At 47.0% G+C, this 16,390-nt stretch overlaps 3 protein-coding genes across 6 annotated transcripts; 2 read left to right on the forward strand and 1 right to left on the reverse strand.

The window, feature by feature from the left end:
- Positions 1 to 207: 207 nt before the first annotated feature.
- On the reverse strand, positions 208 to 8,932 carry edrf1 (erythroid differentiation regulatory factor 1). Of its 3 annotated transcripts, none has more exons than XM_067236155.1 (25): positions 8,610 to 8,932; positions 8,195 to 8,403; positions 7,941 to 8,007; positions 7,711 to 7,836; positions 7,480 to 7,604; positions 7,170 to 7,320; positions 6,970 to 7,071; positions 6,747 to 6,868; positions 6,495 to 6,606; positions 6,261 to 6,408; positions 6,035 to 6,146; positions 5,734 to 5,845; positions 5,295 to 5,591; positions 5,094 to 5,165; positions 4,799 to 4,946; positions 4,393 to 4,584; positions 3,990 to 4,190; positions 3,531 to 3,749; positions 3,131 to 3,357; positions 2,757 to 2,915; positions 2,431 to 2,580; positions 2,064 to 2,217; positions 1,829 to 1,944; positions 1,002 to 1,174; positions 208 to 874 (listed from the first exon to the last, which is right to left on the reverse strand). In XM_067236155.1, exons 1-25 carry the CDS (start codon positions 8,709 to 8,711, stop codon positions 709 to 711), a joined length of 3,762 nt encoding a protein of 1,253 aa, XP_067092256.1. In that variant the 5' UTR covers positions 8,712 to 8,932; the 3' UTR covers positions 208 to 708. The 3 variants fall into 3 exon arrangements, with proteins under 3 accessions (XP_067092256.1, XP_067092255.1, XP_067092257.1); XM_067236154.1 differs by having other exon boundaries at positions 1,002 to 1,177; XM_067236156.1 differs by lacking the exons at positions 208 to 874; positions 1,002 to 1,174 and adding an exon at positions 1,624 to 1,700.
- Positions 8,933 to 9,769: 837 nt separating this feature from the next.
- Positions 9,770 to 10,892, forward strand: tex36 (testis expressed 36). The gene is made up of 4 exons (XM_067235698.1): positions 9,770 to 9,820; positions 10,063 to 10,104; positions 10,352 to 10,432; positions 10,554 to 10,892. The coding sequence occupies exons 1-4, from the start codon at positions 9,770 to 9,772 to the stop codon at positions 10,890 to 10,892; spliced, it is 513 nt and encodes a 170-aa protein (XP_067091799.1).
- Positions 10,893 to 11,732: 840 nt separating this feature from the next.
- On the forward strand, positions 11,733 to 16,364 carry LOC136943642 (AP-3 complex subunit mu-1). Of its 2 annotated transcripts, none has more exons than XM_067237040.1 (9): positions 11,733 to 11,786; positions 12,470 to 12,747; positions 13,063 to 13,234; positions 13,670 to 13,807; positions 13,999 to 14,084; positions 14,201 to 14,334; positions 14,517 to 14,724; positions 14,940 to 15,084; positions 15,211 to 16,364. In XM_067237040.1, the coding sequence occupies exons 2-9, from the start codon at positions 12,475 to 12,477 to the stop codon at positions 15,309 to 15,311; spliced, it is 1,257 nt and encodes a 418-aa protein (XP_067093141.1). In that variant the 5' UTR covers positions 11,733 to 11,786; positions 12,470 to 12,474; the 3' UTR covers positions 15,312 to 16,364. The 2 variants fall into 2 exon arrangements, with proteins under 2 accessions (XP_067093141.1, XP_067093142.1); XM_067237041.1 differs by having other exon boundaries at positions 11,769 to 11,786; positions 12,688 to 12,747.
- The last annotated feature ends 26 nt before the right edge of the window (positions 16,365 to 16,390 follow it).

Consider the following 16,390-nt stretch of genomic DNA (forward strand, 5'->3'; position numbering starts at 1 on the left):
GGTTTCTGCTCCATCTGCTACCCAGGGAGCCAGAGCAGAGCTGGGCAGGGACGGGGTGACCCAGATCACAGGCAGGGTATTACAAATGGCATTACCGTATCATGTGACCTCTCCAGTCCTGTGTACCAACACAGGCCTCTGCTGGGAGCCGCAGCAACCGCCTGGCAACGACAGGGCTGTAATGATGTTCACCCACCAGATATAAATAAGCACTGAAGTTTTATTTTGAGTCTGGGCAAACATGCTGACACACTCAAACATAAATATAAAGCAACCTGGACACGCCAAGTCGCGGTTTGTATGGAACTTTGCCAGATTATTGCACATACGTGTTTAGAAGAAAAGATCTGAAATATAATACTGTAAAAATGTTTCAACCTTTAAAACAAGCAACCGAACACCGCTCTCTTCACAGCATTATTCCTATCAGCAAAGTCCGAAAATTAAGCCATGCTTCCTAGCATTTTCTTAATAAACTATTTGCTCCGTAGCTATAGGGCGTACAAAGAAGTGTCCAAATGTACCTGTGATCTTTTACAAAACCAAGTCAGATGTACAATTTAAAAAGGCAAAATGATCCTAGCGTCTTAATCACTGGCGATCGCTCGGTAGACCAAGGCACAGCTGGTGACGCCGCTCTCGCGCAGAAGCTACGTCTGTGTGGGAAGCGGAATCCTGAGGGTGTGTGCGTCCTTGTCACCGGTCTCATCACGAGGACGGGACGACGTCTCCACAGCTGCCTGCGTGTGGGGTCAGCAGGTGCAGGAGCTCCAGGTGGAGCTCGATGCGGGCGAGGAGAGGAGCGGTCTTGTCTGCTCGCAGTAGCTTGGAGTACACGTTCTTGTAGGTCTTCAGAAGCTCCTCGTCCTTATTGCTGGAGAGAGAAACAGCGAGGGGTTGTTTGTTTGTTTTTCTGGGCCCCTTTTTTTTCTTCACCTGAACGTCTAGACAGGCCTTGTGTGTCATGAAAAGTTGCATCTCGAACGGCGTCGTTCTCTTACCTTGGTTTGCGCTTCATGGCGGCCATCAGCTTGATCAGCTGCAAAAGGAGGAAGGAGAAGCTGGGCTCGAACACGCCAATCAATGTCATCACTTCCTGTACGTTCATCCCTAAAGAGACAGTAGCATCAGCGTTGCTGGCAGAACCAGCAAACTCTGGGCCGTCTGCGCCTTCCTTCTGTCAGGATGAGAGAGGGGGAGAGAGAGTGAGAGAGAGATGGGAGGGTTAGGGACATTTGCAGTGAATGACTTGCGACCGTCCATCCATCCATCATCTTCCGCTTGTCCGGGGGTCGGGTTGCGGGGGCAGCAACCTAAGCAGGGAGGCCCAGACTTTCCTCTCCCCGGCCACTTCCACCAGCTCTTCCTGGGGGACCCCGAGGCGTTCCCAGGCCAGCCGAGAGACATAGTCCCTCCAGCGTGTCCTGGGTCTTCCCCGGGGCCTCTTCCCAGTGGGACGTGCCCAGAACACCTCACCAGGGAGGCATCCAGGAGGCATCCTGATCAGATGCCCGAGCCACCTCAACTGGCCCCTCTCGACGCGGAGGAGCAGCGGTTCTACTCTGAGACCCTCCCGGATGACCGAGCTTCTCACCCTATCTCTAAGGGAGAGCCCGGACACCCTGCGGAGAGAACTTGCGACCGTATCAATCTATAATCATTAACGCTTGTGTGGTATTTGGGTCATTTTTTTATGTTAACTAAAAGAAAAGTGGTAGAATTAATCATTAGCGCTTTGGGTAGAGAAGAGTGCGTTATAAGCAATTCAAATAACGCTTTTGAACGGCCACCTCTGCTAGCTGTGTGACCCGCAGCTCTGGTGTCCTACCTCTGTGTGTTCCTCCTGCAGCTCCTTGTGGATGAGCTGAAAGGCATGCTGGGTATCAGACAGGACGTCCAGAGCTCCAGTCAGGGTCTTCAGCTTGGCCCCGCTGCTGCTTTGACCTGAGGGAGGCGGCAGAGGGTTTTGAACCAGAACAGTCGATTAACAGCCTACCTGAACTCCATTGTCGAGGACCAATGACTTGACCGTCCAGGAGCGCTGGGCCTGACAGACTACTGACTTGTCATTGTGAACTCGGCGAAGGCCACTCTCTCCAGCAGGGAGCGCAGCAGCTCGCAGGGCGCGTCCTTCAGGCTGAGGAAGAGGCGGATGGCCTTGCTGTAGTGCAGCTCCGCCAGGCTGCGGTGCTGCTTCCTCAGGTGCTCGTTCCCCACCTAGTGGTGAGGTGGGAAAACTGCATCAAAACTGAACGGTCCAATCAAAACACAGAACCAGCCATATTTGCCAAGGAAATTAGGCATACCGTAAATCACCACGATACGGAAATGTACGTTTTACATGTACAATATTACAAAACGTGGATATAACTAATCGTAGACAAGGACAGTGTCGAAAACGAAGCGTGCATGTGGATGGGACCTCCATACCTGGTTCCGGAAGCAGCTGTGATACATGGAGGCCAGGCGGTGGTGGATGGTGGCGGCCCGGTACTGGTAGAGGGGCTGGCGGGCCGACTCGGTCTGCAGGTCGCAGTACTTCAGAGACTTCATCATGGACTCGGTCACCTCACGCTCAATCTGACACACGCCGCAGGACAGAATCGGGATGACATCCCAAGGGACAGGGTCAATCTTCGGGGGACAGTTGACATGACAGGGCTGGATACCAGTCCAGTGATTGTCTTTATATGTATTTGTTGGCATTTTTTATCTCAGAAGATTTGACTTCCGCTTGTGCGGTTGTCACCGTGTACCTGCTCCTGGGCCTTCCTGGACAGAGGGGCGTAGTCCTGCAGCAAGGTGGCCAGGGTGAAGTAGGTGGTGGACAGCTCCCAGTTAACACTGTCCCACACTGCTGGGTGGCTCCCCCTGGTGGACAGAGACTTCATAGCCCTCTGGTAGTAGTCTATGGCCTGGAGAGCAGGGGGGAGGAGTGGGACAAAGAGAACAAGCAAGAAAGAGACAGAAAAAGAAAGAAAAACAGAAAGTAGAGCAGTGATGGGGTGAGGGGGAAAAAAAGGAGAAATAAAAGACGGTTAGCAAGTGAGAAGATAACAAGGGTTAGGGCGCATTGTTTGAATCCCACTGCCTTCGCGGGCCCACTAGAAAAGCTGAGCATTGCAGAGACCTTATTGTAGTAGAGGGCCTCCTCTGGGGAGAACTCGCCCCTGCTCTGGTCCGCAGACACGGCGCAGTGCGCCTGGGCGCAGATCCTCATCAGCCTGCCGGTGTTGCACAGCAGCAGGGCCGTGTTGGTGAGGTCGCCTATGGCGTGAAAGTCCTCCATGCCCTTCTCGAAGCAGGAGAAGCTCTTCTTCCACATCTCCTGCTCTGCCACGGACACAGACTTCTTCGCTGCGGAGTGAGGGAGAGGGGGGGATAGGAAGGGCGTGGAGTTGGACAGGAAGTAAAAAAAAAAGAGAAAGAAGGCGTAATGGAGTTCAAAAAACACCGTTTTTGGGGAGCCGGTGAGTTTGTGTCCAACATCGGCTTTTTTCTCGCCCCCGTCATCCAGGAAGTCACCTCACCTTCCTTCTCCGTCTGCATGGCGGCTGCCTGGTTCATGTAGAAGACGCCGATCTCGTTGCGGATGTTGCCCAGCCTCTTCAGCACCTGGGGCTGCTGCTCCGGCCCGTGCTCCTTCACCGCCCCCGAGGTCAGCAGCTCGTGGGCCGCCTCGTAACACTTGCTGCTGACAAACAGCTGGTACTCCGGGTCCATGGCCAGCTCTGTGGCCATGTTGAAGGCTGTGGGGGTGGAAGGAGGAGGAGGAGAGGGGTAGGGTGGGTTAGAAGCAGACAGACAGGCAAGCCAGAGAGGAATTAGTCAGACAATGCTGCTCTAACCTCTGAAAAAGGGGCTTAGACTCTCAATATCGGTGTTTCACCATGGTATTTACGGCATGAAGCTTTCACTCGACTATCAAGCATAAGGCGGAACCTCCATGTGTGGTGTGTTTCGTTCCAGGTGTGAGTGTGTACTAGTACCCTGGCAGCTGCTCTCTCTCTGCAGGCTGTGCAGGATCTCCTGGTCCTCCCTGGTCTGGTAGTTGTACTCCTCCAGGTAGGCGGCGCGGTTGCTGGCGTTCTGGGCCAGCATCAGCTGGATGTCCCCACACAGAGAGAGACACTGGCTGTGGAACAGCAGCACCCTGGGGTGCAGAGTGCTGCTCACCGAACAGTAGGCGTCTGGAGAGGGAGGAGGGCCGCAGAAATAGATGGAAAACAGAGAGAAGGAGGATATCAAAAGATTTATTTGGACGTTGAGAAAGTCGTCCGGAGCACTCGGAAAAAGATCTCTACACTACCTACAACCCGGGTTCTCAAAGCGAGCTTTAGCCTTGCACAACAAGCCCACGTTTCCCCACGATCCCCGGCCGTCGAGCCGTACCGTGACACTGCAGGGCCAGCTTGATGTAGCGCAGCGCCCGTCCGTACTTGAGCAGGTTGGTGGCGGCGTCGGACAGGACGTAGTAGGCCTTGGAGGCCTTGAAGAAGAGCTGCAGCTTCATCCGGTGCTGCCAAGACCCGGGGATCATCCCCGACCTGGTGGGGAGCTTCTGGTCCTCCTGGAAGGGACCCACTGGAGGACCAGAGGGAGAGAGAGGGGAAGGCAGAGAACCGAGGAGAGTCAAAGGAGAAACAAAAAAAGAAACCAAGAGGGGGTGAAGAGAGATGGAAGAAAGAGACATTTCAAACAGAAGCATGAATTTGTACCCGGTTCTCTGAAGCCAAAAGAAGGGCTGACAGTATTGTAGGTTGTGCACGGAAGGGGTCTGTTTGGGGGGGTGGCTTACCTCGGTCCAGGAGGAGGGCGATGCCTTTCTCCGCGCCGCAGGCCCCGCTGGCGCTCCTGTCCTCGTACTTCAGGGGGATGGGGGTGTTGGGGTCGGCCGCCGGCAGGTCGCTCTCCTTCTTGATGCTCCCGTCCACCGCCTTCAGGCCCTGGCAACATTGCACACAGGTCACAGGTCACCACACCGCCTCGTTTCATCTCGCTGTGACTGGGCATCATCCCACGCTGGACACGGTCGGTCTCTCCCAGCCGTGCGTTACCAGAAGGACCCCCCCCCCGCACACACGCACACACACCTTCAACACGTAGCTGAGGACATGGCGACATTTCTCCTCCTTGTCTTGAGAGACGGCGAAAGCATAGCTCGGCTGCAGAGGGGGAGGGAAAACAGCGAGGATTCGCCCGGTCATAGAACGCAAGACTCACTTAGCAGAGCAACGGTTCGTGTTACAATTCTATTCAACTCCCTTTCTTTACGAATGGTCAAAGTCTCTTACCCGAATCTGGTGGGTGGACTTGTACTTCTCGGGCACGGACAGCTCCCATACAGACTTGATGATGGCGACGGCCTTACTGTCGTCGGGCAGGTTGGAGCAGGTGCTGTAAGAGCCGTTCTCGTCGCTGTCCTCCGGCAGTTCCTCTTCATCCTCCTCCTCTTCCTCCTCCTCCTCCTCCTCCTCCTCGCTATAGCTGTCCTCCGACCCCCCTCCCTGCAGAGACTCGCCGCCATCCTCCTCGGGGGGCTCGTCCAACTGGAACAGCTCTGACAGCATGTAGTGGGCCGAGGCGATGATCTAAACCAATCCCAGAGAGAGCAGGGGGCGGAGTTGAGGATGACCCAAGGGAAATGAGAGCGGAACGGATTGATTGATTGGAGTGTACCAACTGCACCATTATTTAGGGTGGTATTTCATGCTGGACTAGTCCACTGTCTACCTGGGGGTGTCTCTCCTGGTCCAACAGCTTGACACAGTTGAGCAGCAGTGTTCTGATTGTGCCATAGTGCTTCCTGTTCTGGTTGGTCTTCAGCATCATGTTGCTGGCCACTCTGACAAAAACAAGACACCGGACTCTTAACCAAAACATGCCACTTATTCATCTAAACCTTACAGGAAACACTTGCCTGAGTAAAATACGTACAATGAAAATGAGTCCACCTTTTGGTGTAAAATAGCCATCACAGCTGTGTGTACAGGAGCCATTCGTCGTTACTGTGTCTGACAGGTGGGCTACCTACTTGTAGAGCAGAACAGCCACCGGGAGAGTGAAGGGGTTCTGGCACTTCTCCTCTGCTGCCTCTTCACAGAGAGTGGTGAGGTCATACAGCTTCACGATGTCACTTCCACTGGCTGGGAACGAGGAGAAACGGAGAGTCATCAGGGTGAGGGCGGGAGGGATAAGGGTCAACACACCGCTGATGGGTTGACGTCATGATTTGACGTGATGGGTCACTGGTGCCTTACCTTTGAAGAGCCAGTAGGTGTGACCCTCTTTGGTGCAGTTGGACTTGAGGAAAGACAAGATGTTCTGGGCAATGTCTTTAACCACCCTGGTGGAGAAAGTGGAGTTGTCCAGATCGGGGATGTCCTCAGTCTTTATCATTTCATATTTCTGATGACAGAAAAAGACATTTAGAACAAAGGAAAACGCTATATATTCTCCCAGTGTCGTATACAACTTAGAAGAGACTCATTTACCTGGACAATACCATTAACATGAAAGCACATGACTAGTTCTGGAACGTTGCACATCAGGTTGTCCAGCCAGTAGTCTATACCCGTGAGAATATTGATCGGTTTATTGTTGTCCCTGAAAGAGGAAGAACATTCTAGACGTTAGATAGAAATACCACAACGGTACAGATGGCAGACAGAGGATCCCACAGGGAATCCTATCCGAAATTAACCAACAAAAATAAACTCTCTGTACTATATGTATGTGATTCTGACCTGAGTCGTAAACTGACAGCTGGGTAGCGTCCTCCTCCAAATATTGGCATGTTGGAGCCCACCAGCATGTGGATGTCCTCAAAGGTCCACATAATGTTACGCACAAAGTCATTCCTCAGACCCTGTGCGGTGAAGCAACAAGAGGATATCAAGTTAAGATCCCGACAACCGTCCCTACATCCCAACAGCCCAGCGTATAGTAGTAATATGTCCCTGTGGGTACCTGACTGCTTTCCCCCTCGTTAAAAAGCATTGGAAGGTTCTGTTCTTTGAGGACCGAGGTCACCTGACCCAAGGCGTACTGGTTCTCCATGGAATCACATTGCTGAGGACAGGAGACAGAGGCAGCAGTCAGGTAAATGTCGGTAGAGTGACTACAGAGTGCTACAAACACCGTTCATTCCCGTTCCCGTCGGTCGTTACCCCTTTGTGTGCGCCGGACTCATCCGCGTCGGAGCTGGCGCTGGTGAAGGTGGCGGGCCAGGAGGGGGCAAACTCCTCCGCCTCACACTCCTCCTCGCCCTGCTCGTCTGGGTGCTCCTGGACCTGTTCCGCAGCTCCGTCCCCATTAATACTGGACAACAACATGGAGACGACCAAAATCTATAAGCTCCAAGAAGACCTTATCTAAAGTGCATTCATGTCATCCGAGTTGTGCCAATGGGTGATGTTTGGCACGTAATTGCTTTTCCAAACCCCTTTATGTCAAGAGATACGTCATCAAAGTCCTCACCTGTAGTAAAGGAATTTGGACAGGATGGCTTTTTGGTACCAGTGCTCTTTACTCTTCTTCTTCCTTTGCCACTTCTGGTCGATCAGCCTCTGGTAGAACTCCTTCAGCCACGCCCAATCGCCCGTCTTTCACATAGAACACAGTACCGAAATACCATGATTCACCATCATCTTAGTTTCAAGCCAGGGTCAATCTAATCAGGCTTGTCAGAAGGCTGGGTGCATACAGTACCTGTGAAGACTTCATGAAGAGCTCCTGGATGTCCAGTTCATCCAGGAGGAGAGTTCGGCCCACACGGTGAACCGCCATGCTGACATGGGACTTACTGTAGGGAATTTTCAGCAGCTTCTTGATGTTCTGAGTTGGGAAAGGGTGCAAAGCAATTTGGTTTCTTTTCAAATAGTGGCATTCAAATGAAACGGTTCTGCTTCATGTATTTCTTTTTCACTCATGTTCCCAACCTCTGAGTCTGACACCACATCAACATCGTCACCAATGGAGTCGATGAATTCATAAGCCATCCCAAAACTGTGGGGATAGGAAAACATTCAGATGAGCATGGATTAAATCTACTGTATGGCACAAACCCGCCATCTTGCTCATCACACTTCACCATACTTAGAAAAAGCATTCCAATTGAGATGACAATATCTGTGAAACACAAACATGCATGCAGACACGGTTCTGTATTTCCCCAGAGTCCCAGAGCTCGTACCTGGAGAATGGCTTGCTTTTGCTGCTGGATCCTAGAACAGTGGTTCCTGCTGATCCCAGCTGGGGGTTCTCTCTAAGCCAGTTGGCAGGAGGCAGTTTAAGGTCAGTCTTCTCCTGCAGCAGTGCATAGGTGGTGGGTGGAGGGGCAGCAGAGTACTTGACCACTGCACAGCTCTTTATTTCATTGTTGCCCAGGTACGACTCAGACTCCTGATTACATAAGTAAGAAAATGCACAGAAGTCGAATGACAAACACTAGATTCAGTGACAACATGGTAAGCAAGGCAGGCAACCATGTTGAAATCTATTACACTGTTAAATCTATTATACTGGTATGCGCTTGTCTAAATCCACATGTAACACATTGACAACAACCTAGCAGTAGCCTACTATATTAAAAGGCTAGCTATGCTTACCTGTCTGCTGCAGACGTCTCCACCACTACTGCCATTCAACTCTTCGCTCACAGAATCAGAGTGGACACCACCATCCTCCCTGTTTTCAGATGATCCGCTCATGTTGCCTGTTTTGTATATGGAAACTACACATCCATGATTTAACGACTCAAAGTTAATATATAAACTGCGACTTAGCAACGCTGGTTAGCTAGCTACCTAACTAGGGACCAGGCTAGACAACCCTGACTGGTCGCAACAATAGTAGCCAGTTGCCATTAAGCTAGCTTGATTTAAAATTAATACAAATGTATTTTCTGTCTGATTTCCAAAATAACAAACACAGCTTCAGACCTTTTGGTAGGATGTATGTGTGTGTGTGTGTGTGTTTAAAGTTGAACATGTTGAAGTATAACCTCCGGTCAGGCTCAGAAAGAAAGCTAAATAAAAGCCCCACAGCAAAAATGCAGAAAGTAAAAATAGACACATTTTAACATCAAGAAACATATGTAAAAAACATTTTTACAAATATTCTGTAATATTACCTGCGTATATCTAAACAATGAAAACTTAATTGTATATCGGGGGTATGGACATGTTTTACTGGACTGTATGTGATGGTGTGAGTGAAAGAGGTCTTTTAATTTGAAATGTACGTGCTCTCTTTTGCTTGTTTTAGTTTTGTAAGCGTGTGCAACCCGGAAATGCTTAAGCTTTCGGTTCACGTCCAGAAAAATCTAGAACTAAATACATATTTTGAAGGTATAAATCAATCAATAAACCGCATGAGTATTATTATTTTATTAATTAATTAGTTAGTCATTTACCCAATCTTATTCACTTATATTATTAGTAACATACTTTCGAATGATATATTTTTGCATTTAGAGACTACAGTCTTGAAACAATAGAAAACTCCACTTTAAATGTAAAATAAATCTTACACTGTAAAAAAAAAGTGCATTATTTGTATATTACATATTTTACAATCTATTTTTGTGAGCTAAAGACAGTTTACTAACTCTGGAATGTCAAATCTATGTTTTGAGCATGTTTCTATAGCTACACAGCCACAATGTTTTCATTCTAATGAGAAGACCTTCAGTGTCAACCAAGATTATGTAAGAAGTTTGTGAGCACTGAGATCTAAATGTAGTTTAGTACATTTCAATATTGTCAAAATGACAAAAGGTGGAAAGAGATATTCCATAATGGAAAATGATGGCAAATGGGTAAGATTATTTTGGATAGCTTGGTCTCTTATGATGTTTGATGTTTGACATATGCTCTTTTGTAAAGCTCTCTCTTGGAAGTCGCTTTGGATAAAAGCGTCTGCTAAATGCATAAATGTAAATGTAATGTTTGTTGTAGCTTGTACAGCAATAATTGTTACTTTGAACTTTAAATTAAACATATGGATGTTTTGTAAATAATTAAATTAATGTTGATTAAATTGATCAGTTTACTCATACAGATGTATCAGTTACTGAAACTACCAGACAGGAGGCTTGCACAAGCACAAGACCTATTCTAAATGTAAGAGGCAGCACGCCTTGGATCTAACACTGAACATATCTTAAATATTTTTCACAACGGAACAAGTGTGAACGATCTACTAGCCTAACTCTAGTAATCTAACCTTGATATATGTCAATGCCACAGTCTGGCATAATGGTCCTGCATGAACCTACATACGAATACGAATACTGTACTCTTTGGAATGTGGTTCTGTTTTGTCTTGTAAATTATTATTCTTTTTGCAGAAAAACACAGGGATAAGCTATCCGTTTTCAGCTCACGATAACAGATCAGCATTGCAAGGCAACATCCAAGTATTTGATGATGTAATTATCCCTCTTCCATTGTTTCCAGCATTTAACACTCTAAAACTAGAACACATTTAAACAATAATGCATACAACTGTAAATAAAAAAACGTTTTGCTCATGGTTTTCACCATCCACAGGGCTTGGGGCGAAAGAAATGCCTGGACGAAAGGAGACAACAAAACTCCTCCTGTCTGCGCAACCATGGTGATGTGAACGGCTCGGGGGTGACCAAAGGAGACTTCTCAGCCTATCACACAGACTACCCAGACAGCCTGTCATCAGGTAGTGCTACCTTCAGGCGTTTCCCCAGAAACCATCTGGAAAAGTCCACCGCAGCCGCTAGTGCCCTGGAACCAGAGTCGTTCATGTGGTTTGGAAGGCATGACTTGGACCACCCTCTACCCCTGGGAGTTTTGGGTGCTACCAACTGCTCTAGCACCTCCAAGACAAAAGACTATCCCCATAACCAGCATTAGAATAAGAACTGAACATTACTGTTCTTCAAAATGGGAGAACAGTAATTGTCTTATTAATGTAAATAAAACCTGTGTATCTAAATCTTCTGTGTACATGGTTATTGGTTAATTAAATTTTTTGTTATTTTGTATAGTGGTGATGATGTTGTTCCTGCAAATGTTTTGTGCATTGCATGTCTTGTCTTGTGTGTAAAGAAGATGTATCAGTAAGAGAAGAGCTGTCATAGAGACCGATTGGAAAATTGTACAGAAAGTGCATCTAATATTTTAGGCCTACAACTATTTTAGGATGATTATTTTGCTCGACCAGCTTCTTATTGATGGCACAATACCAACAAGTGTATTTGTTTTGCACATCCTCTTCTTAATGTAGTCATACAGACAATGCACTTTGTGTTTAATTGCCTTTAATTGCTCATACATTTTAAGAATTCTCATAATAATGTATTTTATGTTCAGTCATACAGATCTTTAATGATTGTCTGAAATACGTGGTGGGGTCAATATCATGGGGTCAAAATTCTGGTGTAAGTATTGAACTATTTCTGAATTTGCCGGTTCATAAGATTTGATTGAAGTGTGACACAAACTAATCGTTGGGAATTGTAGTTCTTTTAACTGAATGCGAAACAAGGAGTTGTATGTTCTTTGTTCTGAGTGGGTTTTGGGAACTTTTAATACTGCTTGACGCCCAGTAGTTATGCGCTTGACGTTAAAAAACGGAAAGCTTTGAGGTTCTTTATTTATAAATTTTGAGTTGAAAATAAGCCATCACAATTTTGACACATTTTCAAACAAATGCGTCACTTCTGGGACCGAGCAGAGAGAGGAAGAGGCGGGTCTCCACACTGCCACAAAGCAACATTCCAGCTTCTATCACTGGAGTACAACCAGGTAACATTTTACGAGACATTATGAGTGTTATCCAAACTGACATATCGAAACTCGCTGTAATTCCTTGAAAAAGATTCGAAGGTCATTTAGAAACTGAAATTAGACTTTAAAACGGAATGATTTTGCACCGGAAAAGAGTTGTAGACAGATAACAGCGACACTCCCCACCAGCTGTCAAACTTTACTTTACTTTTGATTTATTGTAAATTATAATTTGTTGCCATTTTTGCGGGGATTTAGTTTGGTTGATAGCATTTTATTATAACAAAAACTGTATTGTATTCAAATATTATAACATGATTGGCTTTCATGAGAAGATTGTGTGTGTGTGTGTGTGTGTGTGTGTGTGTGTGTGTGTGTGTGTGTGTGTGTGTGTGTGTGTGTGTGTGTGTGTGTGTGTGTGTGTGTGTGTGTGTGTGTGTGTGTGTGTGTGTGTGTGTGTGTGTGTGTGTGTGTGTGTGTGTGTGTGTGTGTGTGTGTGTGTGTGTGAGTACATATGGCGAGAGGATGCCACTTTTCTGCAGGCATATGACTAGCAAGGGCATAATTGACAAAAGCATTCAGGCGAAACAAATGTAGGATTTGTCAAACTCACAAGACCATTTGTTCATTGTGCACACCGGCTCTCTCTCTCAATCCTTTCTCCCATACACACACCCACACACACACACACAATGCCTCAGTTGAGATGATCCACAGCCTGTTCCTGATCAACCCTACGGGTGACATCTTCCTGGAGAAGCACTGGAAGAGTGTCATCAGTCGCTCGGTGTGTGACTACTTCTTCGAGGCCAAGGAGAAGGCGGTGGAGCCTGAGAATGTGCCCCCTGTCCTGCGCACCCCCCACCACTACCTCATTAGCATCTACAGAGACAAGCTCTTCTTCCTGTCCGTCATACAGACGGAGGTGCCCCCGCTGTTCGTCATCGAGTTCCTGCACCGGGTGGCTGAGATGATCCAGGTGTGTCAGAACTACACTGTGGGGTAGCAGTCAAAGAGCTGGGTTATGGAACTCAGCTGGGTCATAGAACTGGTGACGGGGCTTAACTGTCTCATTTTGTTATTTTGTCTGCTAGCTATGTCTATCTGTTATATAATTATTGCACTGTTTCCCTTCAATTTCAATACTTTATTGACATTTGACTATTGACAAAGGCCCCTACTTCACCACACACACACACATTCTCCAGATATTATTGATTAGTCTAGAGTGTGTAATTTGAGTTGACTGTTGGTAGGGTGTGTAGGGAGTGTAAACAGATAGTGGCTTGCGCAGGACTACTTTGGCGAGTGTTCAGAGACAGTCATCAAGGACAATGTGGTCATCGTGTATGAGCTGCTGGAGGAAATGCTCGACAACGGGTTTCCCCTGGCAACCGAGTCCAACGTCCTCAAAGAGATGATCAGACCACCCACCATCCTGCGATCGGTCGTCAACACACTCACAGGTAACCAGGAAATCAATGCTTTACCGTCACTCTCTATTCTATCATCTTGTATCTGATCCTAGGCTTTCCTATTCAAGTGACTACCATAACAATCATAACATACCCTGTAGATTTGATATTCAAGCCCTAAACTCTGTCCATTCACATGAGACGTGCCAAAAAATGGTGCACTGCTTTTTTTTTTAGGTCTTGCGGAGCTGCGAGTTTGCAAGGAAGACGAGGAAGTCATGTTGTGAAATACCTGTTATAGCTTTTAACAGTTAGAGTACTGCAGCTATGTTGGTCTACTGTACCTCAAACAGCATGCATCACAAAATACCTTGTTTGGTAGAGTGTATCAGTGCGGTGGTCCTTTGTGTTTTGTTTATAAACCCTAACTTACCACACATAGTATCATACATTTATTTTTTAATGTATTATGTTTGTGTTATCCAGGTAGTAGTAATGTTGGTGAAGGTTTGCCCACGGGTCAACTGTCGACTATCCCCTGGAGGCGGGCGGGAGTGAAGTACACCAATAACGAGGCCTACTTTGATGTTGTGGAGGAGATAGACGCCATCCTGGACAAATCAGGTACATCCAGCTCTCTGTCATTCTCTCCTTAAGATGCATAAGAATGTCATTGAAATGCATTTACATTGAATTCCAATACTTTTACTTGTTACAAATGGGACATAAACTTGAAACGTGAACTTAAAACTTAACAGAAATAGTCTTGTGGCTGTAAATGTTATTTTTCAAGAACAGTATCTGTTGGTGTCCAGGTACAACAGTGTTTGCGGAGATCCAGGGAGTAGTTGAAGCCTGTGTGAAACTTTCCGGGATGCCTGACCTGACACTCTCGTTCATGGTAGGTCCCTGTGTGTGTTTGTGTATGTATGTGTGTGTGTGTTTGCGTCTGTGTGTGAGGGAGAGGCTCTCCAGAAACGGTCCCATTTCAAACCTGTGCCAACTGAATGGTTGCAGAATCCCCGTCTCCTAGACGATGTGAGCTTCCACCCCTGCGTGCGGTTCAAACGCTGGGAAGCGGAGAGTGTCCTCTCCTTCATCCCCCCTGACGGAAACTTCACACTCATGACCTACCATGTCAGTGCTCAGAAGTAAGCACATCAAACCCCAGCTGACCTACACCATAGAAACAGGAAATAGGGCTGTCTAATGTGTAATCCTATGTAAGACTTTGACTTGCATTACTGCATTGCACAGCTACCTAAAGAACAAACGCGTCACCGTAACCCAGTCCCGTAGTGACTGTCTTCTTCCTTTCACCTCTGCTCCCCAGCCAGGTAGCCATCCCTGTGTATGTGAAGCAGAACATCAATTTCTTTGACAGTGCTTCCTGTGGGCGTCTTGACATCACCGTGGGCCCCAAGCAGACCATGGGGAAGACTGTGGAGGGGGTGATGGTCACCGTCCACATGCCCAAAGTTGTCCTCAGCGCCAACCTCATTGCCACGCAGGGGAGTTACACCTACGACCTCGCTACCAAGGTAACCAACTCATCTCCTGCCGGCATATTGCCAAGGCAACGATTGGCCATCTCGATGTGGTCTTGTTTATTGTCCTCACTGCCTCAATGAACTTTTTCTCCCTCAATCTACACTTCTTGACTTTGATCTTTCCTCTCCTCTTATTAACCCTTTTTTCTTATACTTTTTCATCACCCCCCCCCCTCCTTAATATCTGTCTGTCTGTGTTGTGCTAGGTGCTGGTGTGGGACATAGGTAAGCTAAACCCTCAGAAGCTGCCGAACCTGAAGGGCAGTCTGAGTCTACAGGCTGGATCGCCAAAGCCGGAGGAGAACCCCTCTCTCAACATCGACCTCAAGATCCAGCAGTTGGCCATCTCAGGTACCCCCTGACCTCTGGACCTTTTCCTCCTGACTTCAGCCACCCTCAGTATTTAACGGATTGACACCCGCTTTCATTATCTATGTGTAGCTTTGTTGACTTATTTTTTTCTGTTGGCACTTCCAGGGTTGAAGGTGAATCGCCTTGACATGTATGGCGAGAAATACAAGCCATTTAAAGGGGTCAAATATGTAACGAAGGCAGGAAAGTTCCAAGTGCGGACATGAAGAGGGATTCCAGATAGGTTAAAGGTCAACTATCCAACGTGCCAATCAAGTGTCAAGGATACCACCCCCTACAAGTGTCAATTCTTAAACTTTTATATTACCCTGCTCCATAGGATTCTGGGTTATTTATTGTGTATAGCATTCAAGTACATGTTACTGGTTTGAACTGGAATTATGTAAAGGATATTAGCCTTAAGAATCTCTCCTCTGTGGTCATGAAGTACAATCATAATAGCTCTGGTTTTAAGTGTTTTATGGATCGCTGTACCTTCCTTTGGTGGAGGGACAGCTGTAAATGTAACTGCTTTGAATATTGTTGTTTGTCAAAAACCTATTGAATGCTGCCTTATGGGAATATTAGGAGGCATGAGCCCCATGTGCACACACACAAAATGCATCCTCACCTGTTTTCTGAGTGTTCAACCACAAGCGCACGTTGTATCCCTTTTTCTCACATAACCGGATTCCAAAGCTGTTTTGTAGAGAAGTTTATTTTTTGAGAACGGTGTCCTAACCAACCCCAGCTAATATGTGAACCTAGTATAAGCTTTGCGGTGTGTCACACACGTTTGAACACAGCGCACGTATTCACACCAGTGGCCTTTGCAGATAATATGCTTGTCTTGTGTTGTACAGTATGCGCCAAAGACTTTTTTCACCCCAACCTGAAGGAATAATGGGGAAAAAATATCAATGGATGGATTTGGACAGCGATGTGTTTCAACACAGTTCCAAACCGTCTATGCGTTTTGATCGTGGAAAGTGCCTAAAATGACGGATTGTTTCCTGGTTTGTCGTTGGAATGCAAGTTTTAATTACTGCTTGTGTAGGAAAATGGGGGAAGGCTGCCTCAGGAAAACACACGGGTATGACCCAGTTACCTGCATCACTAAACTTGTTCACACGCTTAGAATATCTGCACAGGATTTTAACAAATACAATCTGGTTTTCAAGGGTCATGCTGGGAAGAGTAACTAATCTATAGCACCTGTATGTGTCAAAAATCTGTATTCCAGCTTTGAGGCCTTCACATTATACTGCTTGAAATGTGAATATATCCCTGTGCATCTGACTCTTTG

This window comes from Osmerus mordax, chromosome 5 (assembly GCF_038355195.1).
Source record: "Osmerus mordax isolate fOsmMor3 chromosome 5, fOsmMor3.pri, whole genome shotgun sequence".
Classification (NCBI taxonomy): domain Eukaryota; kingdom Metazoa; phylum Chordata; class Actinopteri; order Osmeriformes; family Osmeridae; genus Osmerus; species Osmerus mordax.